We start from the raw sequence: 23,032 nt of genomic DNA, 5'->3' as shown, positions 1-23,032 counted from the left end.
AAAGAGAGGGGTATCATGAGAATTGTTGGTGGAGATAGGAAGGTGGATTAGATTCTAGTAGAGAGATGACAGATTGAATGAAGTGTGTGTTGAATTTGGTGGCTATGGGGTGTGTGTTGTTTGTGGTAGGAGATGGGGTGGTGGTTTGACTGGGATATTGTATGGATTTTATGGTGTCCAGAATTGCTTGGGATTGGGTTGATGTTTGCCTTGAAGTGAATGAAAGAATGCAATTTTATTTAATTTGACCAGCTGTTTACACTGAGTTCTAATTTGTCTAAAAATGTGCCACTTTTTTTGGTTTTCTATCTTTATTCCGTGCCTTCCAGGCTTTGTCTCTATTTAGCATGAGCTGTTTAGTTTCTTTGGTGAGCTGTGGGAGCAGGGTTGCTTTTGTTTATTTTTGTTCTTACTGCAACTAACTCATTTAGTACGTTAAGGATTGTGTTTTTGAAATGGTTAACATCATATCTAGTGGTAGGTGTTTTAGAGTATTCCAGTTGTATTGGGAGTGGTTTATAAAGGTGTCTTTATTAAAAGATAAAAGTCTCTGTTTTAATAGTGTATGTCTGGGTTTTGTGTTACATGTGGGAAGATGGTCACTGATGCTCTCTGGGAGACAATCAAAGGTGTTTGTTTGAGGTTGAGGTGATAACGATCCAGTCTAATAGTGAGTGCCTGCTACTGTTTGGCAGTTCTAGCAGGTGAGGTGATTACTTGAGTGAAATTTAATACATTAATAGACAGAGAAGGACAGTCTGTGTTTACAAGTAAATAGTCTATATTTACATTCCTAAGTATAATAGTTTCTTTATTTACATTAGTGGAAAACCATTGAAGGATGTCTTTGAGAATGGTATTGTTGCTGCCTAGGGGAATCTACATGGCAGCAATGCGAATAGTTTTGTGCTTGTTCAGGTGTAGGAGGGTAATAGATATTTCTGTGTTGGGATACTTGGGGTGACTCAGTGGGTATCTGGTGATGTTTAGTGTGTTTTTAAGCAGTATTGAAACCCCTCCAGCTGTTTTGTGTACTCTGTCATTTCTTATTATAGTGTATCCTGGGGGGGGGGGGGTTCAGATACCTGGGCAGCAAGACATTTTCCGGTGGTACATTTGGTTGGGGGCACATGGCTGAAGTGATATGGCTGTTATGTATTCCCTGTGGGCAAAGTGAAGCACACACTGCCTTGCTCACAGCCTTAATAACTAAGTATATGTGGGCAGAAGAAGTAATGAGTGTTGTGCTCAGTGTACAGTACATTCTTATGTAACTATAACATGGAGAAGTGTGTTGCAGCATGGAGGAAATCTTTCTTGCTACTGGAATCACATTTATGCTCCAGTACACATTTTAGGTAATGTTCCCTAGACAGTGTGAAGGGGATAGTGGTCCTCACACACCAATTATAAAGACACTGCCGATTGTGCACTACATTTTTCGTGGCACTGACATGCCCACTGGCCAGCCTGCTGCTGATGTTTTTCATCTTCCATACTGCCTGCTGTCTCATGTTACCTTAGGGGCCATGGACATTATTTTCCCCCTGTGCATTTGGTTATTGAAGTTGTGGGCATGGCACTTAATTCTTCTCTTTGCCAACAGGGGATTTCCAACAGACATAATTCTCTGCAGCTGAATGTCACTTCAGCCATATGTCCCCAACAAAATGTACCACAGGAAAATGTCTTACTGCCCAGGCACCTGAACCCATATCCTAGGGGTAGGACTTCTTCAGATTTAATGTTCGGTTTTAGCCAAGTTTCAGTGATGATTAGAATGTCTGGGTTGTGTGCTGCAATACATGCTTGGAGATCTGGAATTTTGTTGTGCTGCTATGTTTTGCTTGTGTGATGCCCGTTCACTGGCCCAGTAATCAAGGAGCCTCAATCCTCACCACTAGCACCAGTGAGGGGGCATGCACATTGGGGGGATAACAAGTACACACACAGTAAAGTAAATTTCCCTTAAGAGTACACAGAGATCACAGTCGGTCTGGGGCTGGTTTCTCCCTTTCTCTCCAGATCCCCAATAAGACTCCCGACTGGCACAGTTATAGGGTCCAGATCTCAGCCTAGTGGTCAAGCTAAAACCTCTAGCACCCTCTCTGTCCAAGCAGTGATTCGTGTCCCTGCCCAAGTATCTGACACACACACACACACACACACACACACACACACACACACACACACACACACACACACACACACACACACACACACTTTAAGATTTGATTTAGATATAAACACACAGACACCCCTGGGGAAGGCTGGCACAGGTTCTCCAGCTATGCCCCCTTTCTGCCCAGACTATAAGGTAGTACTGACTGCCACCAACCACTATCAGCTACTATAAGACCCTTCCCAAAGGGTGACCAATTTCACTGTGTAATATTACTGTTATCCAAATAATAAGTGTGGCTGAGCAGCAAGACTATTGGAGTGGCTTGGACAGTATCACCAAATACATGGAAGTACTCTAAGAGCTTATATTATCTCTGCATAAAACAGCCACAGTTGAAAGGTTTACATATATTTAATAATAAAAAATAAAAGCACAAGACAAATCTCCTCAATTCAATACAGTGCTAAACAAGAGTTCAGAAATCACCAGAACTTTGCAACAATATTATACGATAGTCTAACATAAATATAGAAAACAGCTAGACTAATCTGGCTAAATTCCTATCTAACTTTAAGACAAACTATGTTCTAAATAACTTTACTTACAAGGCAAAGTGCTGGTGAGTTGTTGTCAGCTTCAGACAAAATCCAAAATGCTTAATCTTTCTCTCTGAGAAAGTCTTAAATTGATGATACACAGTACTGCTGATTCATTTCACATTACATCATTTTTATCACTTCTCCTTTAGTTCACAGGCTAACAGAAACTCAAAATTTACATTTCTTTGTAAGCTGCACCTGGCCAGGAAGCCACAGAAATAAAAGACACTTTTACATGTAAAGACTTAGTAGTTATCTCTTAAATTAAGGCAATAGAAATAATTTGCTAGCCCAGATATCCTGTCTCTGAGCTTGAGATCAAACACAGTGGTAATTCTTTACTTAATAACTTTCTTCCATCAGGGTGCACTGTGGTTACATTTTGAAGTTCAGCATATAACACAGTTTTCTTACATTTAGTTTTCTTACATTTATAAAAACAAGCCTGTGGATTATATTAATATTTACAATGACATAGAATTATCTACAAAATTATATCTAGCTAGGCTGGCAACCTTCACAAATCTCCCCCTCCCCTAGAACTCAAGCTAATTTTTCAAGTGTCCCTTGAGAAACGTTGCTTGAGAGGGTTGAGTCCATCTGGGTATACCTTACCTCATTCCCTGTCTTGAGAGTCCATCTGAGCTGACATTGCTAATCCCACTGCAGTACTGCACTGACATATCATATGCTTGCAACCCTAGGTTCCATCTTAGCAATTTGGCATTTTGCTGGCTGGCTCAGTGTAATCATGTTAGGGGATTGTGATCTGTAACTACAGTGAATTTCCTTTCATATAGATAAGTCTGAAGTTTCTGCAGTGCCCACACTATGGCTAGACATTCCTTTTCTACAGCTGCATAGCATTCCTCCCTGAGTTGGAGCCTATGACTGAGATAAACCACTGGGTGCTCTTCTCCCTCTGAAGAAATCTGGCTAAATACAGCTCCCACCCCATGGTTCAAAGCATCCACCTGCACAACAAATTATTTGCTGTAATCTGGACTGGCTAACACAGGAGGCCCTCCCAAAGCTTCTTTAAGCTTCTGGAATGCCTGCTCACATTCTGTGGTCCACACTACCTTATCTGGCCTGTTTTTCCTTGTCAGATCTGTGAGGGGAGCAGCTATAGTACTATAACTGGGAACAAACTTTCTGTAGTACCCTGCTGTCCCTAAAAATGCTCTCACCTGCTTTTTGGTAACAGGTGCAGGCCATGCCTGAATGGCTTCCACGTTATCAGGTTCTGGCCTGATGTTACCACTCCCCACTCTATGTCCCAGGTAGGAGACCTCTGCCATAAACACCTGACATTTGCTCGGCTTAATTGTCATCCCTGCCCTCTGTAGTCTGCCCAGCACATCCCTGACATGTTGAAGGTGGTCTTGTCAGGAATGGCTGTAGATGGCAATATCATCTATGTAAGCAAGGGCAAACCCTCCTGCTCCTGCTAGGATATGGTCTACCAGCCTCTGGAAAGTTGCTGGGGCATTTTTCATCCCAAAGGGCATCTTTGCAAACTCATACAAGTCAAAAGGAGTCACAAAGGCTGATCTCTCTCTAGCACTGGGAGTCAAGGGCACCTGCCAGTAACCCTTGGTAAGATCAATGGTGGTAAGATACTTGGACCCACCCAGCTGCTCTAGGGCTTCATCTGTCCTAGGCATGGGATAAGCATCTGACTCTGTGTGATTATTTAATTTTCTGTAGTCCACACAGAACCTGGTGCTGCCATCCTTCTTTGGCACCAGCACCACTAGGGAAGCCCAGGGACTATTGGAATCTTGAATTAACCCTAGTTCCAACATTTACTGTATCTCCTCTCTCTCAGAGTCTGTTTGACTCTTTCAGGCACCCTATAAGGGGCCTGCCTAATAGATCTCTGGGGTCCTGTATCCACATGGTGCTGCACATGTCCCCAAACTCCTGTAACACTGCTCCGATTTCTTGAACCTGGGTAGAGGATTGCTGCCCCTTCTTCTGAGGTGTCAGTCTGAGCCTCATTGAGGAGTTCAGTCAGCAGATCTCCCTTAGACTTCTCCTGCAATCCACTGCAAATACTCAGCACAAGGGCCTCTCTATCATGCTAAGCTTTCATCATGTTAACATGGTACAATTTGTGCCCCTGCCTCCTGACTAGCAGTTCTACCATGTAGTTAACATCACTGACCTTCCTTACCACCTTATAGGTCCTTCCCAAACTGCTTGCAGCTTGTTGTGTCTGACAGGAATGACAACCATTACCTGCTGCCCTATAGGATACACTCTAGCTCGAGCATTCCTGTCATACCATACCTTTTTCTGTTGTTGGCTTCTGCCAGGTTCTCCTGGGCCAAGTGCATGAGTTCCCTGAGCTTTGTCCTGAGGTTTAGGACATATGCCTCAACAGACTCCTTGTGAGCTTCACACTCACTTTCCCACTCATCATGAATTAAATCTAGAGGCACCCTCACCCTATGCCCATACAAAAAAACTCAAAGGGTGGAAAACCTGTGGTTTCCTGGGGAACCTTTATGTAAGCAAACAAAGGATGGGGCAAATATTTGTCCCACTCCCTCTTAAACTGATCTGCAAATGCCTGTAGCATGGACTTGAGTGTAGAGTTTAACCTCTCAACAAGACCATGCTAGGGGTTGGTCTTTAGGTTCTTCAACCCACAATATTTCCACAGACAAGTCAGCAGGTGTGACATGAAACTGGCACCCCTGTCAGTCAGTATTTCCTTTGGGAAACCTACCCTGCTGGAAATCTCTAACAAAGCATTTGCCACCTTTTCCACCTCAATGGAGGACAACGCCACTGCCTTAGGGTATCTTGTAGCATACTCTACTACCACTAGGATATAGGATATACTTTTTCCCTGTGGAACTTGGGGTACTCAGGGGACCCACAATATCCATAGCTACCATCTGAAGTAGAAAGAATTTGCTAGCCCAGATATCCTGCCTCTGAGCTTGAGATCAAACACAGTGGTAATTCTTTACATAACAACTTTCTTCCAGCAGGATGCACTGTGGTTACATTTTTGAAGTTCAGCTTATAACATAGTTTTCTTACATTTAGTTTTCTTACATTTGTAAAAAGAAACCTGTGGATTATATTAATATTCACAATGACATAGAATTATCTACAAAATTCTATCTAGCTAGGCTGGCACCCTTCACAACCTGTTTGATATGTTTGGAGAGGCTTAGGGAGGAGAGTTCCATTAGTAGTTTAGGATGAGAAACACTGTCAAATGCATTGAAAAAGTCAAGAAAGATGGATGAGACTAAGTGACCTGTATTGCTGTGATGGTGAAATGTTGAAAGGCAATTGTGATGCTATGACTTGGACGAAAGCTGTGTTGGTTCTGTGATAGGAGGATGCTGGCAGTGAGGTGCCCAAGGAGCTGAGTGTGACCCCAATAACGGTCATGTGAATTCTTTCCTGAGGAAAGAATTCGACGATGTGGCCATTCGCTATTGTAAGCGTTCAACGCTTAGGTGTCGATGATTAAGCATTTGACAATTCAATAGGAACCAGTAGAGTTACAGTTTATTCTTTTGCTCTGATGAGAGCCAGTTCATTTGCTATATTTAGAAATATTTTGTTAAATTCTAAGATTGCTTCCTCTGCAGACATTTTTCTAGAATATTCCACTTATATATATATATATATATATATATATATATCTGAAGGTTGGAAATAAATGTTTGTATATGGGAATTTGCTGCAGTTGTGTGCCTGCTTATGCTGTAATTGCATGTGGATGTTATTTTGCTGCCTTATTGCAATGGTAAGAAATGGTCACTAATGGTGACCAGCAGGAAACCACTTGTGGTTATTTTGTTTGGAGATGAGGTGAGAATCCAATCCATTGTAGACTCTCTGCTGGTATTTTTACTGACTAGTTGGGGCACTGATGGGTTGAGTGAAATTATATACGTTTATTGAGTAGGTGTTGCTTTCTGTGGATATTTGTTGGCAGTCAGGTTGAGGTCTCGTAGTATGATAATTTCCTGTCTTATGTTGGTAGATATCTAGCACAGGATTTCTTTGGCAGTGTAGGGGATATGCAGAGCTGTAAAACAGATGCTCTTTTTATTAATAAACTTTATCTGAGAGAAGAGTATTTCTGTGTTGTTCAATTGGGGAAATTAGGTTTGGATGGGGAGTCATTTAAAGGGTATTTCTGTATAAAATGGCTACCTGTCCAGTCTTTTTTGTTTTTCTATCCATTCTTAGAATGCTGTAGTCTGTTAGGAGAATTTTGTCATCATTTATACTAAGTTTTAGCCAAGTTTCTACAGTGACTAATATATCTGTGGGGAGTTCAGCAATGTCTGCGTATATATATGGTGTTTTGTTGCATATGCTTCTAAAATTCATATTAAGGAAGGAAGCCTGTTTGTACCTTTTAGGTAATGAATTTAGATTTATATGTTTTTGTAGGGCAAAAACATACATTAAGAAGCCAGCAAAAAAAAAAAAAAATACTGAGGCAAGTACAATGATACTATCCAGGGTGGACTTTATCTGGAAATAAAGGACCTTCCAGGGGTTCGGAGGCACCTCTCAACATCCCTGGATAGTCTGCTGTTTCCTCATAATGTCCACACATTTATGTGCTTTATGTAATACACCGGCAAAAATTCCTGCAGGGAAAGTCCTTTAAAAGACAACTGTCTGTGTGGCAAGCATGTACAACTTTGGACACAGGTAAAATCTTTGCAGGCATATTTATATTTCTTTTCATTTTCTATCTGCTTCTTATATTGATATTTAGTTATTAGTTCATTTAGTTTATTCTTGATTTATATCACATTTGTAGCTTTTATAGTCCCTTGTCATTTATTTACTGTCATTTTTATTTTTTTGCGCTGTTGTGTTATTGTTATATTAGTATTGTTATTGCACAAATCCACTATGATGTAAAATGTTAAGTTAATGTTCTGTCTGTAGTGTCGAGCTTTTCTCCCCACGCCTTCACTGAAAATGGACTCCATGTCCAGTCTGACCTTCCAAGTAAACAAATGTCAAATAAATAAATAAATACATACATAACATTTTAAGATTATATGTATATATTTTAGTAATTTTTCAAGCTGTGGCAGGAGTGGTCCATTGAAACAGTTCATCACTTCCAGATAGGTTCATAGGTGTATACTAGGCCGATGACCACTGCATCCTAAAGAATCTCACAGGATTTTGTGCCTTAGAGGTTGATTATAGGGGTGTATGTCAGCTAGGGTATGAATTTACAGGCTGCCTCTAGCCATTATAAACACAGGTGCCAGACTAGTGGTGAATTTCTGATTTCCCATCCAGTGGACCAAGTTACATTTGAATAAGGTAAGGGAAGGGAGGTGTTTCACATGGATTGGCACTTGGGTAGCTTACTCCAGAGAAGGAGAATTCCCTGAGACAGGTACCTGTCCCTCCGACAAATTCTATTTATGATTGAAAGATTATAATGCTATTTGTTTTGCAGAATGCAAAGGTCTATCAAGGCAAACCTAGTGATGCCTTGTATACCAGGCATAATCACCTCTGAACAGTCTGTAGGAAACAGACTATAGAGATAGGACTTTAAGGCGTTCTGAGTAGGACATGATGTTTGCACCTTGTAATCTTGTATTCATTTTGCACCTGAGCACCTGCCAGAACTTTGAGCATCTCTGCGGGGGTGTGTGCATAAAAAATGCTATCCAGCAGAGGGCGCACCGTGCTGTTAGCAGTATCTTAGCTGCTTTTGCCCGTTTAGTGACTCACCTGACTGGCTACGTGATTTTTTTTCCTGAGGTTCTGCTGTTCCACTACAATGTATCATTGGAATCCCAGAGCAACGGGAGACGCTGCCTAACTGCACCTCGTCTCCCTGCACCAGCATTCATTAATAAAAAGGACGAAGCATGCATGATGAGCATTAATACCAGTGCAATGGAGCACTGTTTTATTACTTGGCATCGCCATTGCATAGCGAATTGTACGTATTATTAATGAATACATATAACTGCAGGTATAAGCCATGCTACTCAACCTAGGCAATCTTATGTTGGGATGATCTGATTTTTTGTGGATACTGTACGTAACCTGCAACGTACATGTCTGAACCTGCTAAATGGCTTCTAATACATGGATCGATCTTGGGTTTTCCAAATCGAAATTGTTGGCCTTAATAGGTAGCAAAGGAGTTGTAGCTCGGGTCTTGGCAGGTGTAAAGGAAGGCAGAGGATGTCCACGACAAAGAGCGGTTGGGATACCTGTAACCCCCAGGAGGAATGTCTTATCCATTGGCGTGATCTTGGTATTTCTGCAACCTGTACTGGCCATCACCGGTAAGAGCATTTTCTCCTGGCCATTTTATACGTTTGGAGGCTACATGTTATATGTTTAAGTAACAGATAAAAAAATATATTGTAAAAATGACATAACACACATGCACATATGCACACCTGCACAACAGGCTTGATCCTGGCACTGTCTAAGAAGTGTGATTTAACTTTATTGCGGATGTACGGCATTCAGCTCTCCAGAGTAGTAAATCTTCTGAAATAGCAGGATAACATTCTTAGTTGATGGCATTGCACAGCCGTAATCGATCAATTCCGTATCAATATTTGAGCTTTTTTATTTTATTTGTCGCGAAATTAAACGCTTATGATGCATAGAGTGTGCTTTCTTAAAGTCATCTATTTCACAATCCTGCAGCTAAATTGCTGTGATGTAGCAACGACCGTTCTGCAGCTGCAGTTAAAAAAACATCTGAGAGCGAACAGATGTGTATGGCCTTTGTTGACATGCATGCAGGAGGCATCTGCTTATGATACCCGTTTTAGCTACTATCTGACATTATGTGAAACATGCTTTCCTTATGTTTTGCACTTCTCCATGATGGTGATGTAATTGTATGAATCTCAGTTCAGAATGCAGTTGCATAGCTGCAACCAATAAACATTTCCAGAGTACACAGTGCCTAGTGAGCAAGGCTGACTGTAGATCAGACTAGCCTAAAAAAAAAAAACTCATGCTATGTATTTGTGTTGTATATTGAACACATTATGTATAGATCAGTAGCTGTCCTATGTAGAAACACACACACACACATATATACACACAAAATAATGTGGATTTATCTTTCTGCTGATGGTAGCAAGGTCAGGCATGAAGACATCCAGAAATGCAAATGATAGTACTGAGAGTACTGATGGGAGAACAAATACACTGGCCAGCTCAACAACCTGCAAAAAAAAAAAAAAAAACATTCTGCAGTACTTCATGATTGGTAATAAGCATACACTGGTGTATGGTTGGTGAGGCCACAGTGGTTTATAGTTTGTATGCAGGGCTGCAGCGTTGTAGTTGTATAGTGATGCTGGCAGGGAAAACAGAGGCATGTGCACAATTGCACTGATGTAAGAATGGCAGGGGGGTAAATGTGGAGCTTCTTAGTGAAGACCCCCCATGAGGAGACAACAGATGTGATAGGTAACAGTGAGAAAGATGGAACAGGTGTGCATTAACAAAATATGATATACCTCACCCAAGACTGGGGGAGGGCAGTCATATGTACTTGTGTGCATGCAAACATTAGGTAAGAAAACACAACAGGCTGGGCAGGATTAAGGTGCAACACTTCATGAAAAACCTTAGAGGCCTTTACTGGTACTGTGAGAGGGCAACTGTGTACTCACTGTTACATGCATTGGGTGTATCTTGTGTCATTAATTAATGTTAAAGAATCAATAGATCAATAACAAGCAGCACTGTTAATTGGGAAAACTCCTGAGTAATACGAATGAAGAGTATCACAGTGGAATGTGGAGGCAAATATATGGAATTCTGGAGGAAAAGCAGCTCCCTCCATGGTGGATTTAGAACTCCATTTAGCCAGTTATCCATATAAGCACATCATAAGTGTGGTGTATATTGAAGTTAATGCTTGAAGAATGCATTTTAGGAACATTGTCCTTCTATATGTAAGGAATATTTGTCTTGAGTATGTTAAGGGGAAAGAGAAGGGGGAGGAACATGTGTGACAGTTATCAGCAGTCATGTGTGGTGTATATTTAATTTTCATATCAATCTCAACGTTGAAGCATATCAGTAGAAATCTCGATGTGTCAGGACATTTCTGTACTTCCTTTAGTGTCTCAGGACATTTCTGTACTTCCTTTAGAGTCTCTCTTCTAATGCTATCTAACTTTATGTTGGGGAAAAAGCAGCCTTGTTCAGAGGTGATCAGGATCAATAATATAGGAATGAGACTGTGAATAAAAAGATAAAGAGTAAAAGGTATTTTATGTTAAAAATATTCCTGGACTTAATCATTGGCTTTGTTGATACAGCCGCTCGATGCTTGGGTGCTGTGTGCTGTTACCAAGAGCTGACCTGTGTGCACTGGTGAGGTTACACATGATGGACAGTAATTTATGTAGATTCAGAACACGATTACAGAGCAGTCACAGAGCCTGAGTCCCTTGTAAGATAACATATGTATTTCTGACATTACTTTGAGAGATACTGATTCATGTAGAATTCAGAAACAAGGGATTTGGCATTAACAGTACTTGGCACAGTATTTCTTTTCCTTAGAATACATATAAGTAGTGTACATGAATGGTCTGCTCTGTCGTTTAATCCATGTTCTTGGAAGCCTAATGATTATTTTCCTGTGAAGCTCTCATATTTGAAAATTCATTAAGCCACCACCATGTGGCAGTTTAGCTAAATTAACTCTGAGATGCTGTTTTAGGTTTGGGTAATGCTTAGAATGTAACCTTACCTGTAATATCATTGTTTGTTTTTCTAGGTTGTAGTTACCCTGATATGCCCATGCTGTTTGTGGCTTCAACAGTGCAGGTTTACTTATGGTTGTTGCTTGTTTGCTGTATGACTTCGAATGCTGTGTATGTTATTACTGTACTAGAAAATTTGTTTTCTACAGCACCATGATTGTCCCTGATGTGTATCAAGGGAGTCATTTGTACCTGTATAAGGTTATCTAATAACATAAGTAAATATAGTGGTTAGGTAACTTGCATGCTTATACTCTGTACAGATCAACAAAGTAAGAAAAAAAACTATGGTTCTTTAACAAGCTCACTGCAGACATGAACTGCCCTTTCAATCTATGTGGCATTTCCTGGTGGTTCTCATCCACCATTTTAGGTATCCCTCATGCATTCAAATGCTTACAGATTTGTTTTGCTGGTCTGTGCCAGTAACTAAGATGCCTTGGTTAGTGAAAGCACATTGGAGACGAAATCTAAGGTATAGTATGCTAATGGCTACCTTATTTTACAACTGTGTACATTCTTGGTCCTACTGAATGGGTTTGCCCATCAGATAATTTTTATCTAAAGTGCATCAGTGACTCACCATCTGTTTACATATTTACAGTGATTCTTTAGCATCTGTTTCTTTACCGCTGGTTCACAATGTCAAACATAGTCAACCCCATTAGCCTTACCTCTTAAGTAATACTCCTGGGGTTCTTCATTCATTCATTCATTTGCTTATTTCCCTTTGTTAAGAGGAGTAGGTTAACTGAACCGTTTCAAAGCCCCCTATTCAATGGTGATTCCAGTAGAAAAACTCAAAAAGAGTGAAAACTTAGTAGAAAGTACAATATATTTTGAAGCAGTAAAACTCAATAATAAACACATAATAGTAATAAACAATATTAAACATAATTTTATATACATTTTAAGGAGTAGCATGTACAGTTCTTTTGAAGAGAATACATAGATTAACAAAGCAGAATTATACAGTTTATCACATTAGCTGTGGTTATATTCATTAATCAGTTTAATACACTAGGCTGAGGTTGACTTAAGCATTTTTGCATGGTTTGCAGTTTTCCTTCTCAATTATGGAGTAACTTGATGCATGATTTTGTTGGGTAGAGAACAGTATAATTAGTTGTAGAAGAAAGAGAGAATCATAGGAGAAGGTTATGAGAATATAAGTGGGAGGGTGTTAGGAGAGATGGTGTGCATAATTGGGTTAGTTGAATAAGTTGATAAGAGTTTTGCTAGATATAGTTTGCACAGTTAGGGGAGTTGAATAAGGTTTAGCTATATATGTTTGAAGAGTTAAGGGAGATGAGTAAGTTGATTAGAGTTTAGCTAGATATGGTTTGCCAAGTCAGGGGAGTTAAGTAAGTTGGTTAGAGTTAACTAGATATGGGTTGAACATTTAGGGGAGTTGAATGGATTGATTAGACTTTAGCTAGAAGTTGGATAAGGGGGTAATAGTGGGAATTTTTATGATTTAGAAGACTAAATTAGTGATAACTGCATATGTATTGTAAATATAATTGATTTTATATTGATTGTTTTATTGTTTTTTACATTGTTTGTCACTATAGACAAGGGCTGTTTTTTGTTAGTTGTTAAGAGGATCTTAAGATATTGTGTAAAGGCTGTAGTGTTGTCCTCAGTTCTGATTTCTGTTGGTAACGTTCTGTAGTTTGGTTATGGTTAGTAATTGTTTTTGTTAAGCTCTTAGCGGTCTGGAAGGGTTATATGCTTGTATAAGTCTTTGTATTGCAGTGTAATTTTTGAAATGTTGTGATTCACAGTATTGGGTGTCATACTGCAATTTCTCAGCTTTGTAATGATCTTTGTGATAAAAAAATCATACTCTGTAGATCAAATTTATTTCATAGGTACTTTCATGAGGTAAACTGCAAAAAAGGAGAGAAAGTGTTAATTTTCTGGTTCCTCTTCCCTCCATTTTCAGTTCTGTACATAGGGATATTGCTCCCTTAACTTGTGGAGCACTGGCCCCAAACTTTAAGTTTTAGTAGTACAGGGAACAGCAACCTTCAAATGGTAAAAATATTCTCCTTGACTTCTCTTGAGACTTGAATACATCAAATCCCTGTTCTCTGTTGCTTAAAGTGTTCTTTAGTGGCCCTACAAAAAACAGTATTAGCTGTGGGTCCAGAGTAACTACTTTCACCAAGAAATTACTATTCAGATCCACAAACTCCTACCAAACCTCACCCTCTGTCTAGTATGACCAAATCAGGTGGCAACTGCTATGCTGAAAATTCCACACACTGCTAGCAAGCAGTAGCAGTAGAGATGAGTTCCTGTGTTTCCTTCATGAGCAAGCATTGGAACAGGGAAACCACCTTGGTGTTAGGGAGCCTTCATATTTGGACACTCAGTATTTACCCTTTTCTTTCACTACTAAGGGCACAAACTATGCCTTGTGGAGTTGGCTGACATTCCTGCACATGATGTCTGTCAGTCTTTGCACCTCATCCTAAGGAATCATTATCTTTTCCCATCTGGGACTTCCTCGCCTTGTATTTTACCATTACACTGAGCTTTCATTAGCTGCTCCATACCATGGTGTATCCTTAGGAAGTGTTAAGAAATACTGTCAAGCAGCTTATATCACTGTCACAACCAGATAATAGAATCCAAAACACGACTTTCTATCTCCATTAAAGCTAATGCCTTGTAAATAGAAGGGTAAACAATATTTCTAGATTTGTATACTAACTTGTACACCAACCTTGTGCCTTCTCATTACTGCAGAAAAACAGAAATTCCTGAAACGACAGTCTTAAGTTAAAAAGTATATACATGTACACTCAGGCATTTTGAATAAACGTAATTTTATAAGTGAATAACTTGATAAAATAAAACAACTGTAAATATGGTAGAGATTTTTTAATTTAAATTTTAGTTCATCTTATAACACAAAAAAAAATTATTTTTTAAAAAGCACGTACCATGTGTACATTGTTGATTTCTAGCTATGCTCTTGCCAATAAACTCTAGCTCATTTAGTAAGGTTCCCTGCTATCCACACTGGACTGGACCTCCTAAAAGGGATTTCCCTCACCGTTCCTTCAGACAACCCCCAATGAATTAGTAAAATGTGTTAAAAGATTTTTTTTAGCTTAACATTCAGTAGCATGTACCTTATGATCTGTCTTTCTGCTGCTGTTTGCATCTGGTCCTGTACCACAAGTTTGCACTGATATGAAAAAGCAGCCTAATATTTTCTGATGAATGGACTCCCATCTCCCCCATTCCTTAACTGGACATAGCATGTATTTTCTGCATTTGGGCTGTTTTCTCAGCCACAGGAAATTGACAAACCAGCTGCTGCAGTTGTGTAAAACATAAGGAAGAGTGTGTAATAGGTATGCAGTCCGTAGAGACTTGGAGAGAAAGCTTAAGGGAGAGTCATCAATACCATGTTTTCAAATAAGACCTTAGCAGTAGCTGACAAGGTTTGCTTTGTCGAGTTGGGCAGCAAAAAGCCTATTAGGATGTGTGACACAGGGGGTGACAATGGGGCGGAAAAAGGCAATTAAGATTCATTAAGTGTCAGACAAAACATTCAAAATAAGCCTGACACCTTTTCAAAATTCTGCATGAATCCAAGAGGGACAGCAATGCAGTATAAATGCACTCTGCAAGGACCATCTAGTTGCATAACTCAGAGATATGGGAGGGACACCACAGTGCCCACATAACTCAGGCTTCTGGGAAGGGACACCACAGTGATCACATAGCTCAGAATTCTGGGAATGGACACCACAGTGTCCAGCTGGGGAACCTGACCGCACTTAATGAAAAACTACTGTGGGGTAGGGATGGCCTTGTACAATGTCCCTTTTAATTAGAGTTAAGGGTAAGGGTACTGGTTTTAGTACCTCATGTTTTGATTGGACCAGTTAAGGGTAAGGGTAAAGGTTTTAGCATCTCATGTTTTGATTGGACAAGTTATGGGTAAGGGTAAAGGTTTTAGCATCTCATGGTTTGATTGGACGAGCTAAGGGTAAGGGTAAAGGTTTTAGCATGTCATGTTTTGATTGGACGAGTTAAGGGTAAAGGTTTAGTATCTCATGTTTTGATTGGATGAGTTAAGGGTAAGGGTACAGTTTTTAGCATCTCATGCTTTCATTAGACTCGGTCACCTTTCATCAGCTCCTCAGCAAAGGCTCCATATCAAAACTCAGTAGGAACCCTTGCAGGTTTTTCCTGGATAAGGACTCAAATACTCCATTATTGATGAGGAACAGAATCTCAGCATCTCTTACAGACATAATTACAATCTGTATAACCTGTAATAGGGTACAGATCACCTCATGCCTGCTTTGGCCCTTGATGAACCTCCCCCAAGTGACCCTAACCATTGTGCTATCAAGGTACTGAGGTACTTTGCTATTATCTAGGACTATAGTTTCAGGTCACAATTCAATAATGTCATAAACCTTTAATTCTGAGGAGCTTTCAGTCCTTACTGGTCTTTGGTGAAAGGACACTAATGGCTTAATTTAACTTACCTGACATTCTGTCACCTGAGGATGTCTGGTTATATCACATCAGAAGCAGAGGGGATATCCTTTATTATGAATTTGTAGACTTCTTCTAAGATGCTACCTTCCCTTCTAACAACCTCTGAAATACCTCCTCCATCTTTCCTTCTGGGAAATTGCCTGTTTTGAAGAAAGCTGAGGCAGTCTGCATACCAGTTGACTTCCCCCAATGAGGATACTACCTTTCTCCTCTAAACTATCTCTGAACATGTTCCCAAATTATTTTGCTAGTAGCTTCCTGGGAAGGAATCGGTACTGTGGTCTCAGCATTCTACTTAAAGGAAAAAACAGCTCTCTGCAGTTATGTAGTATTATGTCACCATATTGCCATGTGACTGAACTATCATGTAACTGTCTGTAGTTCAGCTATCATCATGTGGCTGTCTATAGTTCTGCAGGCTCAGTATTATAGCTTTCAGCATCACTGCTGTAGTCTAGCCTTTTCCAAGGATAGCCAGATAAACTGTGGTCTTTTTTATCTGCAGTTTTATGCTAAAGGATGCCTAATGGTTTTATGGTAGTTAAGAGTAAGGATACAAAGCCAATGCTTAAAGATGATCCCATTCCTCTTTGTATTCCTCCATTTATATCCCTTGAATATCCCTTAGAAAAGCTTTCAAGATCCCCCAGAACAGCATAAATGAGACTGTAGCCCCTAGATGGAACTGTAGAAAGTCATCTTTTCAACCCATTATCCTGTTCTGTTAGTTATGATCACTTTGCAGCACTAAACCTCCACAAGCAATGACTTAAAAGTTCCCCTTATAAGGCAAGAGTGATGTTGACAAACAGCTAATATGAAAAGGCCATCAGTTCTGTTCTTAGCCTTCGCATCTCCTTTCATTCCTTTTCCAGTAGGAATTACCTTCTCGTCCAATATACTACAAGGTTGACCAGAGGACATAAGGAATGTAAAACCAAGGGCTGAGAGTTTTCTTCAGCTGTACATCTACTAAATTAAACATTTGCATAACACTCCCAGTCTTTTTTTGTCCCTTGTATGTGACTGTTATGGCTTCTGGACCTGTTTTAAACCAGTTTCATTGCCAGCCCATTTCACCAATTAACCACTAGCATAATTAGTTCACTAACTTATCCAAAACTTATTCAGAATTTACAATTCTCAAGGAGAAGAAACGGTTGTCAGTAAGTACATGCACAGTGTTACCACCCTTATTATTATAAAAAGTTCTGAATGGCTATATGAAACTTCCATGCATAATAATAGATGTTGAGAAATCAGTACAAAAGTGCCACTTTTTTATGTAGCCCCTGCACAGTTTAACTGCTTCTATAAGTTTCTGTTTAGTTTGTTAAATAAAAAGTGTTATTTACTTTTAACCAAATAAATAAAAAAATGAATAAAAAAGAAACCTGTTTAAATAACTCAGAAGCAGAGCACTTAGCAGGACTCTCCATCAGCTAGTGAATTAAATATAATTAGGAAAAAAAAACAACACTGTTCAACTCTTTCCGACTTGCTGACAGTAAAAATAGAACAGCACCCATCCCTTTTACACTGTCCAAGATCAGTGTACATCGCTGGTTCCATAAATCTGAGCAGAAGCAGAGAAGGATTACACTCCAACCACAATGTAAAAATCACAATCCTTTATTCCACATGTAAACCCTTTCACGGTTCAACAAACTGCTTCATCAGACAAAGAAAATCACATACAACCTTAGTTTTATATAATAAACAACAGTTAAAATTTTAAAATTCCCTCCAAAATATGGAAAGGTATAGTGTTACAAAAAACAACGATTAATGGGCCATTTCTTGAGCCGTTTCAATTTTAAGACCGGTTTAATAGAAATAAAGTCATTTAAACCATACTGCTTATGAGCAGCTAACCTAAAAATCCATTGTAATTCAATATTTTCAGTAAAATTAGTAATTGGCCCAAGTCTCCCTTGTTCATAAACAACATGCAATACTTGAAACAAAAAAGTGTGGTTTGGAGTGTTGGAGAGCTAAGGGGAGTAAAGAAGAGGGGAGAGAGATAGTGCTGCAGTGCACTGTTGGCAGGTAGTGGATAAGTCATATTTTGTTCATAGTGGTGGGGCTTACTTGGTCACAAGGGTATAGTCTCAGTGATCAAATGTGAGTCCCCATGGGTATAGATTATTGCTGATTGCCATACTGCATTGCCCTTATATGAAGACTTATTCCAAACAGAAATGACTTACTTTTTTAACCTTTTTCAAATGGTTCACCTTCAAAACATCTAATTCTCATAACATCGAAAGTCAAAACACTGAGACCATAACATCGAAAACCCAAAACACTGAAAACTCATAACATCGAATTTCTTAACACTGAAAATATATAACATCAAGTTATGTATCATCAAACATGTAACTGTTATAGTTTGATCTGTTAATCTTGTGGTATCACTATAAGACGTAGTTTTTATGTATATAGTTATTATTTATATAGTGTAGGAATTTATTCTATTTATATAGTATTTATTTTGCCAATCTGTACTTGTTTTTAGGCTATACAGGTAAGCGAGTTAGACATTATATATACATTCTGTGTAGTGATCACAATACAGTGGGGTAGGGAAATTAACTTTTTTCCACTATAGTGCTATCTTGGAGTCAGTATATTTAATTTACAGGGGGTATGGGGGTGCAGGGGGGCTTGCCCCCTGCAGAAATGTAGTAAAAAGTTTGTTTGTTAGTTTGGTGGTATTATAGATGGAGGGTATGTTCTTTACATGTGCTTTGCAATTTTTGATGTTGTGATGCAAAGTTTCAGTGTTCTGAGTTTTTCATGTTGTGAGTTTTCAGTGTGTTGGGTTTTTGATGTTATGGTTTCGGTGTATTGGGTTTTTGATGTTATGGTTTCGGTGTGTTGGGTTTTCGATGTTATGGTTTCGGTGTATTGGGTTTTTGATGTTATGGTTTCAGTGTGTTGGGTTTTTGATGTTATGGTTTTGGTGTATTGGGTTTTCGATGTTATGGTTTCAGTGGGTTGGGTTTTCGATGTTATGGTTTCGGTGTGTTGTGTTTTTGATGTTATGGTTTCAGTGTGTTACATTTTCGATGTTATGGTTTCGGTGTGTTGGGTTTTTGATGTTATGGTTTCGGTGTGTTGGGTTTTTGATGTTATGGTTTCACTTTGTTGGGTTTTTCATGTTATGGTTTTGGTGTGTTGGGTTTTTGATATTATGGTTTCAGTGTGTTGGGTTTTCGATGTTATGGTTTCAGTGTGTTGGGTTTTTGATGTTATGGTTTCAGTGTGTTGGGTTTTCGATGTTATGGTTTCGGTGTGTTGGGTTTTCGATGTTATGGTTTCAGTGTGTTGGGTTTTCGATGTTATGGTTTCGGTGTGTTGGGTTTTCGATGTTATGGTTTCAGTGTGTTGGGTTTTTGATGTTATGGTTTCAATGTGTTGGATTTTCGATGTTATGGTTTCGGTGTGTTGGGTTTTTGATGTTATGGTTTCGGTGTGTTGGGATTTTTTTGTTATGGTTTCGGTGTGTTGGGTTTTTGATGTTATGGTTTCAGTGTGTTGGTTTTTGATGTTATGGTTTCAGTGTTTTGAGATTTGATGTTGTGGGAATTAGATGTTTTGAAGTAGAACCTTTTAGATAGTGATGCTGCCTAACTCATAGTCCATTCCTGTTTGATCTTGATGTGCTGATGTGACTCACTGGGATGTCCATGGGAAATACATGCATCCAAAGATGACAATGCATTCGCACAATGTCACTCAAGTGTACTTTGCGTGACCCTGGAGCGGCTCATTATAGAAAATCATTTGCCAGTTTTTGAGCACGGAGACAAGTTTATTATTAAATTAAAGGAAACATGTACTTTCATTTAATTTATGTTTAGATTAATTTTTCACTGGGGTAGCTCTTAAAATTAAAATGTCTCAAATACGTTTTGACACTTAATGATGATAAAAAAATTGTGCCATTTCAGTTTTGGTTTTGGTAGCTGCACTCGATCCATATGTGTTGAACTTGCTGCACTCCGTACCATTTACCTGATGGCAAAATGAGATAATGAGCCAGTTTATTCTGCCTTTTAAGTGTATTCAGTATTCTGCCTCTACTCTATATTTATCTTATGAGTGAGTCATTTTCCACTTGTTCCATACTCCCTTGAACACCTAGTTTGATTCCCTCCACCAACCATTCTGGTATTCCATTTCACAGGTCCACTACTGTCTCTGTAAAAAAAAAAAAATATTTCAGGACAACAGCTTTACACTTCTCTGGCATTGTATTGTGCATCCATATAATGCCCCCCCCCCCATCTCTTTAGGTTTCTGTTAAACTCTTCTAGTTTTTGGTCATATCCATTCTTCTCCTTCTTACCCACCATTCTGGAGTCTTTTCTCTGGACTTCTTCCTGCATCCTGATGTGCTTCTCCATGTATGACATCCAGAACTGCACAGAGTACTCATTGTGGGGCCTCTGTGCAGCCTGGTAGAGTAGCAGCTTTGCTTCTTTACTTTTGAAGTTTATTTTGCTGAGGATACACCCAAGTATTCTGTTTGCTGTTATCACTGCCTTCTTGTTTTGCTCCTGTTGATCTAGTCCAGGTGTTCTCATCACCCTCTGATCCTTTTTGTTCTCTATGCCCCTCAGCTACAATCCCCTACTGACATATCACAACAACCTTGCCATATTACAAGTTCAGTTCTTTGTACTCTTATAGGTTTATAGAGAGCTAATAGGTTAGCTGTCCTAGTGGTCCATTTTATGCCTAGCCAATAACCCAAGGTCAAAATCAAACCCTGCATCTTGTGTTTGTGAGGTAAACACCTTAACCATTATGGAAACCCCCAACCCCCAGACTTATGCACTGAACCTCAAATGCTATCCTTCTGTGCACTTGGTCTGACTTTCTAAGTCTTCTCTAAATTCTTCCTTCCATCCTCTACTGCTACAGCTAGCTTTGTATCATCATAGAAGAGGATGATCTTACTCTGTGTTACTTCAGATATGTCTGAAATGAAACCTTGAAGTGTACTGGACCAAAGACTGGAACAAAGGCCAATCCCAGATGTATCACTAGTTACATTCCTTTTATTTAACATTATCCCTTCTACTACAGCTATCTGTTTTCTATTGTTCAGTCATGCAGTAATGCAGTTCTTTAGTCTTGATCCTATATACATCTATCCAATTTTCCTACTGGCCACCCATTCAAGTTGAAGTCAAAGCCCTTGCTAAAGCTAAAGTGTACCAGCAGTCTCCTGGCAAGTTCTGCTGTAACCCAGTCATACGACTGGATCAGTTTTGATTGACAGCTGTTACTGGCCATTAATTCACATTGGTTGATAACATGGAGACTGTTGTTTTCTAGGAAAATTACTAATCTTTCCCTCAGGTTTCTCTCAATGTTTTTTCTCCTGCCAGGTTAGTTAGGCTAGTGGGCTTGTAGTTTCCTGGAGGTTTCCTACTCCCTGTTGTATAAGGGGACCATGCCTGGTGCTTTCCAGCCCTCGGGCACTTCTACAATAGCCTGGACATATATATACATACATATGTACATACATACATACAAATATTTCAGGCACAGGTAATAATGACAGTGGTATACAAACCTCCAACAGAGGATCTTCACACAGCTTAGACAAAGTCTTGAGGACCCTGCGAAGCAGTTCATTTGGTCCCTGTGCTTAGGGAAGGAAGACAGTTGTCCTCAATGACTCTTTCCTGGTGTTTGTGCATTACTTTCTCCACTCAGCCCTATCTTCTTTCTTTCTTTCTTTCTTTCTTTCTTTCTTTCTTTTAATTTGTAAAAATTGGAGCAAAATATTCATTCAGTACCCTACTTTTTCCCAATATTAGCCCGCCCCTACCCATATTTACTCAACCAGGCCAGGTATTCCTTACCTCTCCTTATTTCTGCTAAATATCTAAAGATGTCCTTATTCCTCCTCTTCACCTCTTTCACCAACTCCCTTTTAGCTTGTGCCTCTGTTGATTTCATTACCTTTGCTGTCTTTCTGTTTATCTCTTTGTGCTGTGTCTTCTCCACTTTTCAGCACACTCCCTTCCACCGCTCATATGACTTTTTGTTTGTCCTAATTTTTAGCCTAATCCACCTGTGTAGGCACACTGGCATTTGTCCTCTTTTTGGCTCTTCCTCAATACCTTGTCTGTAGCCTTCTGTCTTTCACCTCTGACCATTTCCGCTGGCTTGTTTACTCCATTTTGTTCTCAGTCCCCTAACTCAACTTTGAACATCTCTTCCACCAATACAATCCCCTAAATCCCCGTACCATCATCTTTATCTTTCTGTTCTTACTCTTCTGTCATTCTAAACCACACAGTGGCATGATCACTGTTAGCTATGGTGCCTTTACTTAAAGATCGCACAGCCTCTCCAGCTTGACTAAACCACATCTGAAATGGTAGCTTTTCTGGGACAAACTGGACTAGTTGGGGAAGCACTTCATGGTCCAATACATCAGTTAGCTCCTTCTCCCATTAAGTTTTACTTTACTGAAATGTAATGCATTTTACTGGGAAGTAAAGTTTCCTTTTGTAACATGTTTTAGCAACATTTAAACCATGAGGTACATAGCTAAAAATAAACATTTAGTTGCACGTTGCCTTAGTGGACAAAGCCATGACAAATCATCAATCTTTACAGAATACTTATATTCCATAAGAACCAGAAGAGACCCACTGCCAAGAGTAAGTGTACTGAGATTCAGCAAGGGTAAACGGCAGCTGTTTTAGTGATTCTGGCAAAACATGGGCTTTGCTTTTTGGAAATACAACATTGCAGGAAGACAGAGGCATTTGTCAGGAAATTTTAAAGCAGTACCAGACAGAATGGGTCCTGAAGATTAACAAAGTTAATGAAGCCATACCTGCTACAGCGAATTCTCATACCTGCTACAGTGAATTCTCATACCTGCTACAGTGAATTCTCATACCTGCTACAAAGAATTCTCCTGACCCTGCCACCTGAACACATCCTTTTTGCAACAGCTTTGA

General features: G+C 39.4%; 1 protein-coding gene across 1 annotated transcript in view; it reads left to right on the top strand.

Moving 5' to 3' along the window:
• The first annotated feature begins 8,484 nt into the window (after positions 1–8,484).
• The window catches only part of KIAA1549L (KIAA1549 like), a 1,927,305-nt gene continuing 1,912,757 nt past the window's right edge, over positions 8,485–23,032 (top strand). Inside the window, exon 1 of the mRNA XM_044059234.1 lies at positions 8,485–9,044. Within this exon, the coding sequence (XP_043915169.1) occupies positions 8,828–9,044 (217 nt within the window). The 5' untranslated portion in view covers positions 8,485–8,827. The remainder of the gene's footprint in view (positions 9,045–23,032) is intronic.

Source organism: Protopterus annectens, chromosome 17.part0 (genome assembly GCF_019279795.1).
Source record: "Protopterus annectens isolate FY-2018-M chromosome 17.part0, PAN1.0, whole genome shotgun sequence".
Lineage (NCBI taxonomy): Eukaryota > Metazoa > Chordata > Ceratodontiformes > Protopteridae > Protopterus > Protopterus annectens.
This window is presented reverse-complemented; position numbering and strand designations above follow the sequence as displayed.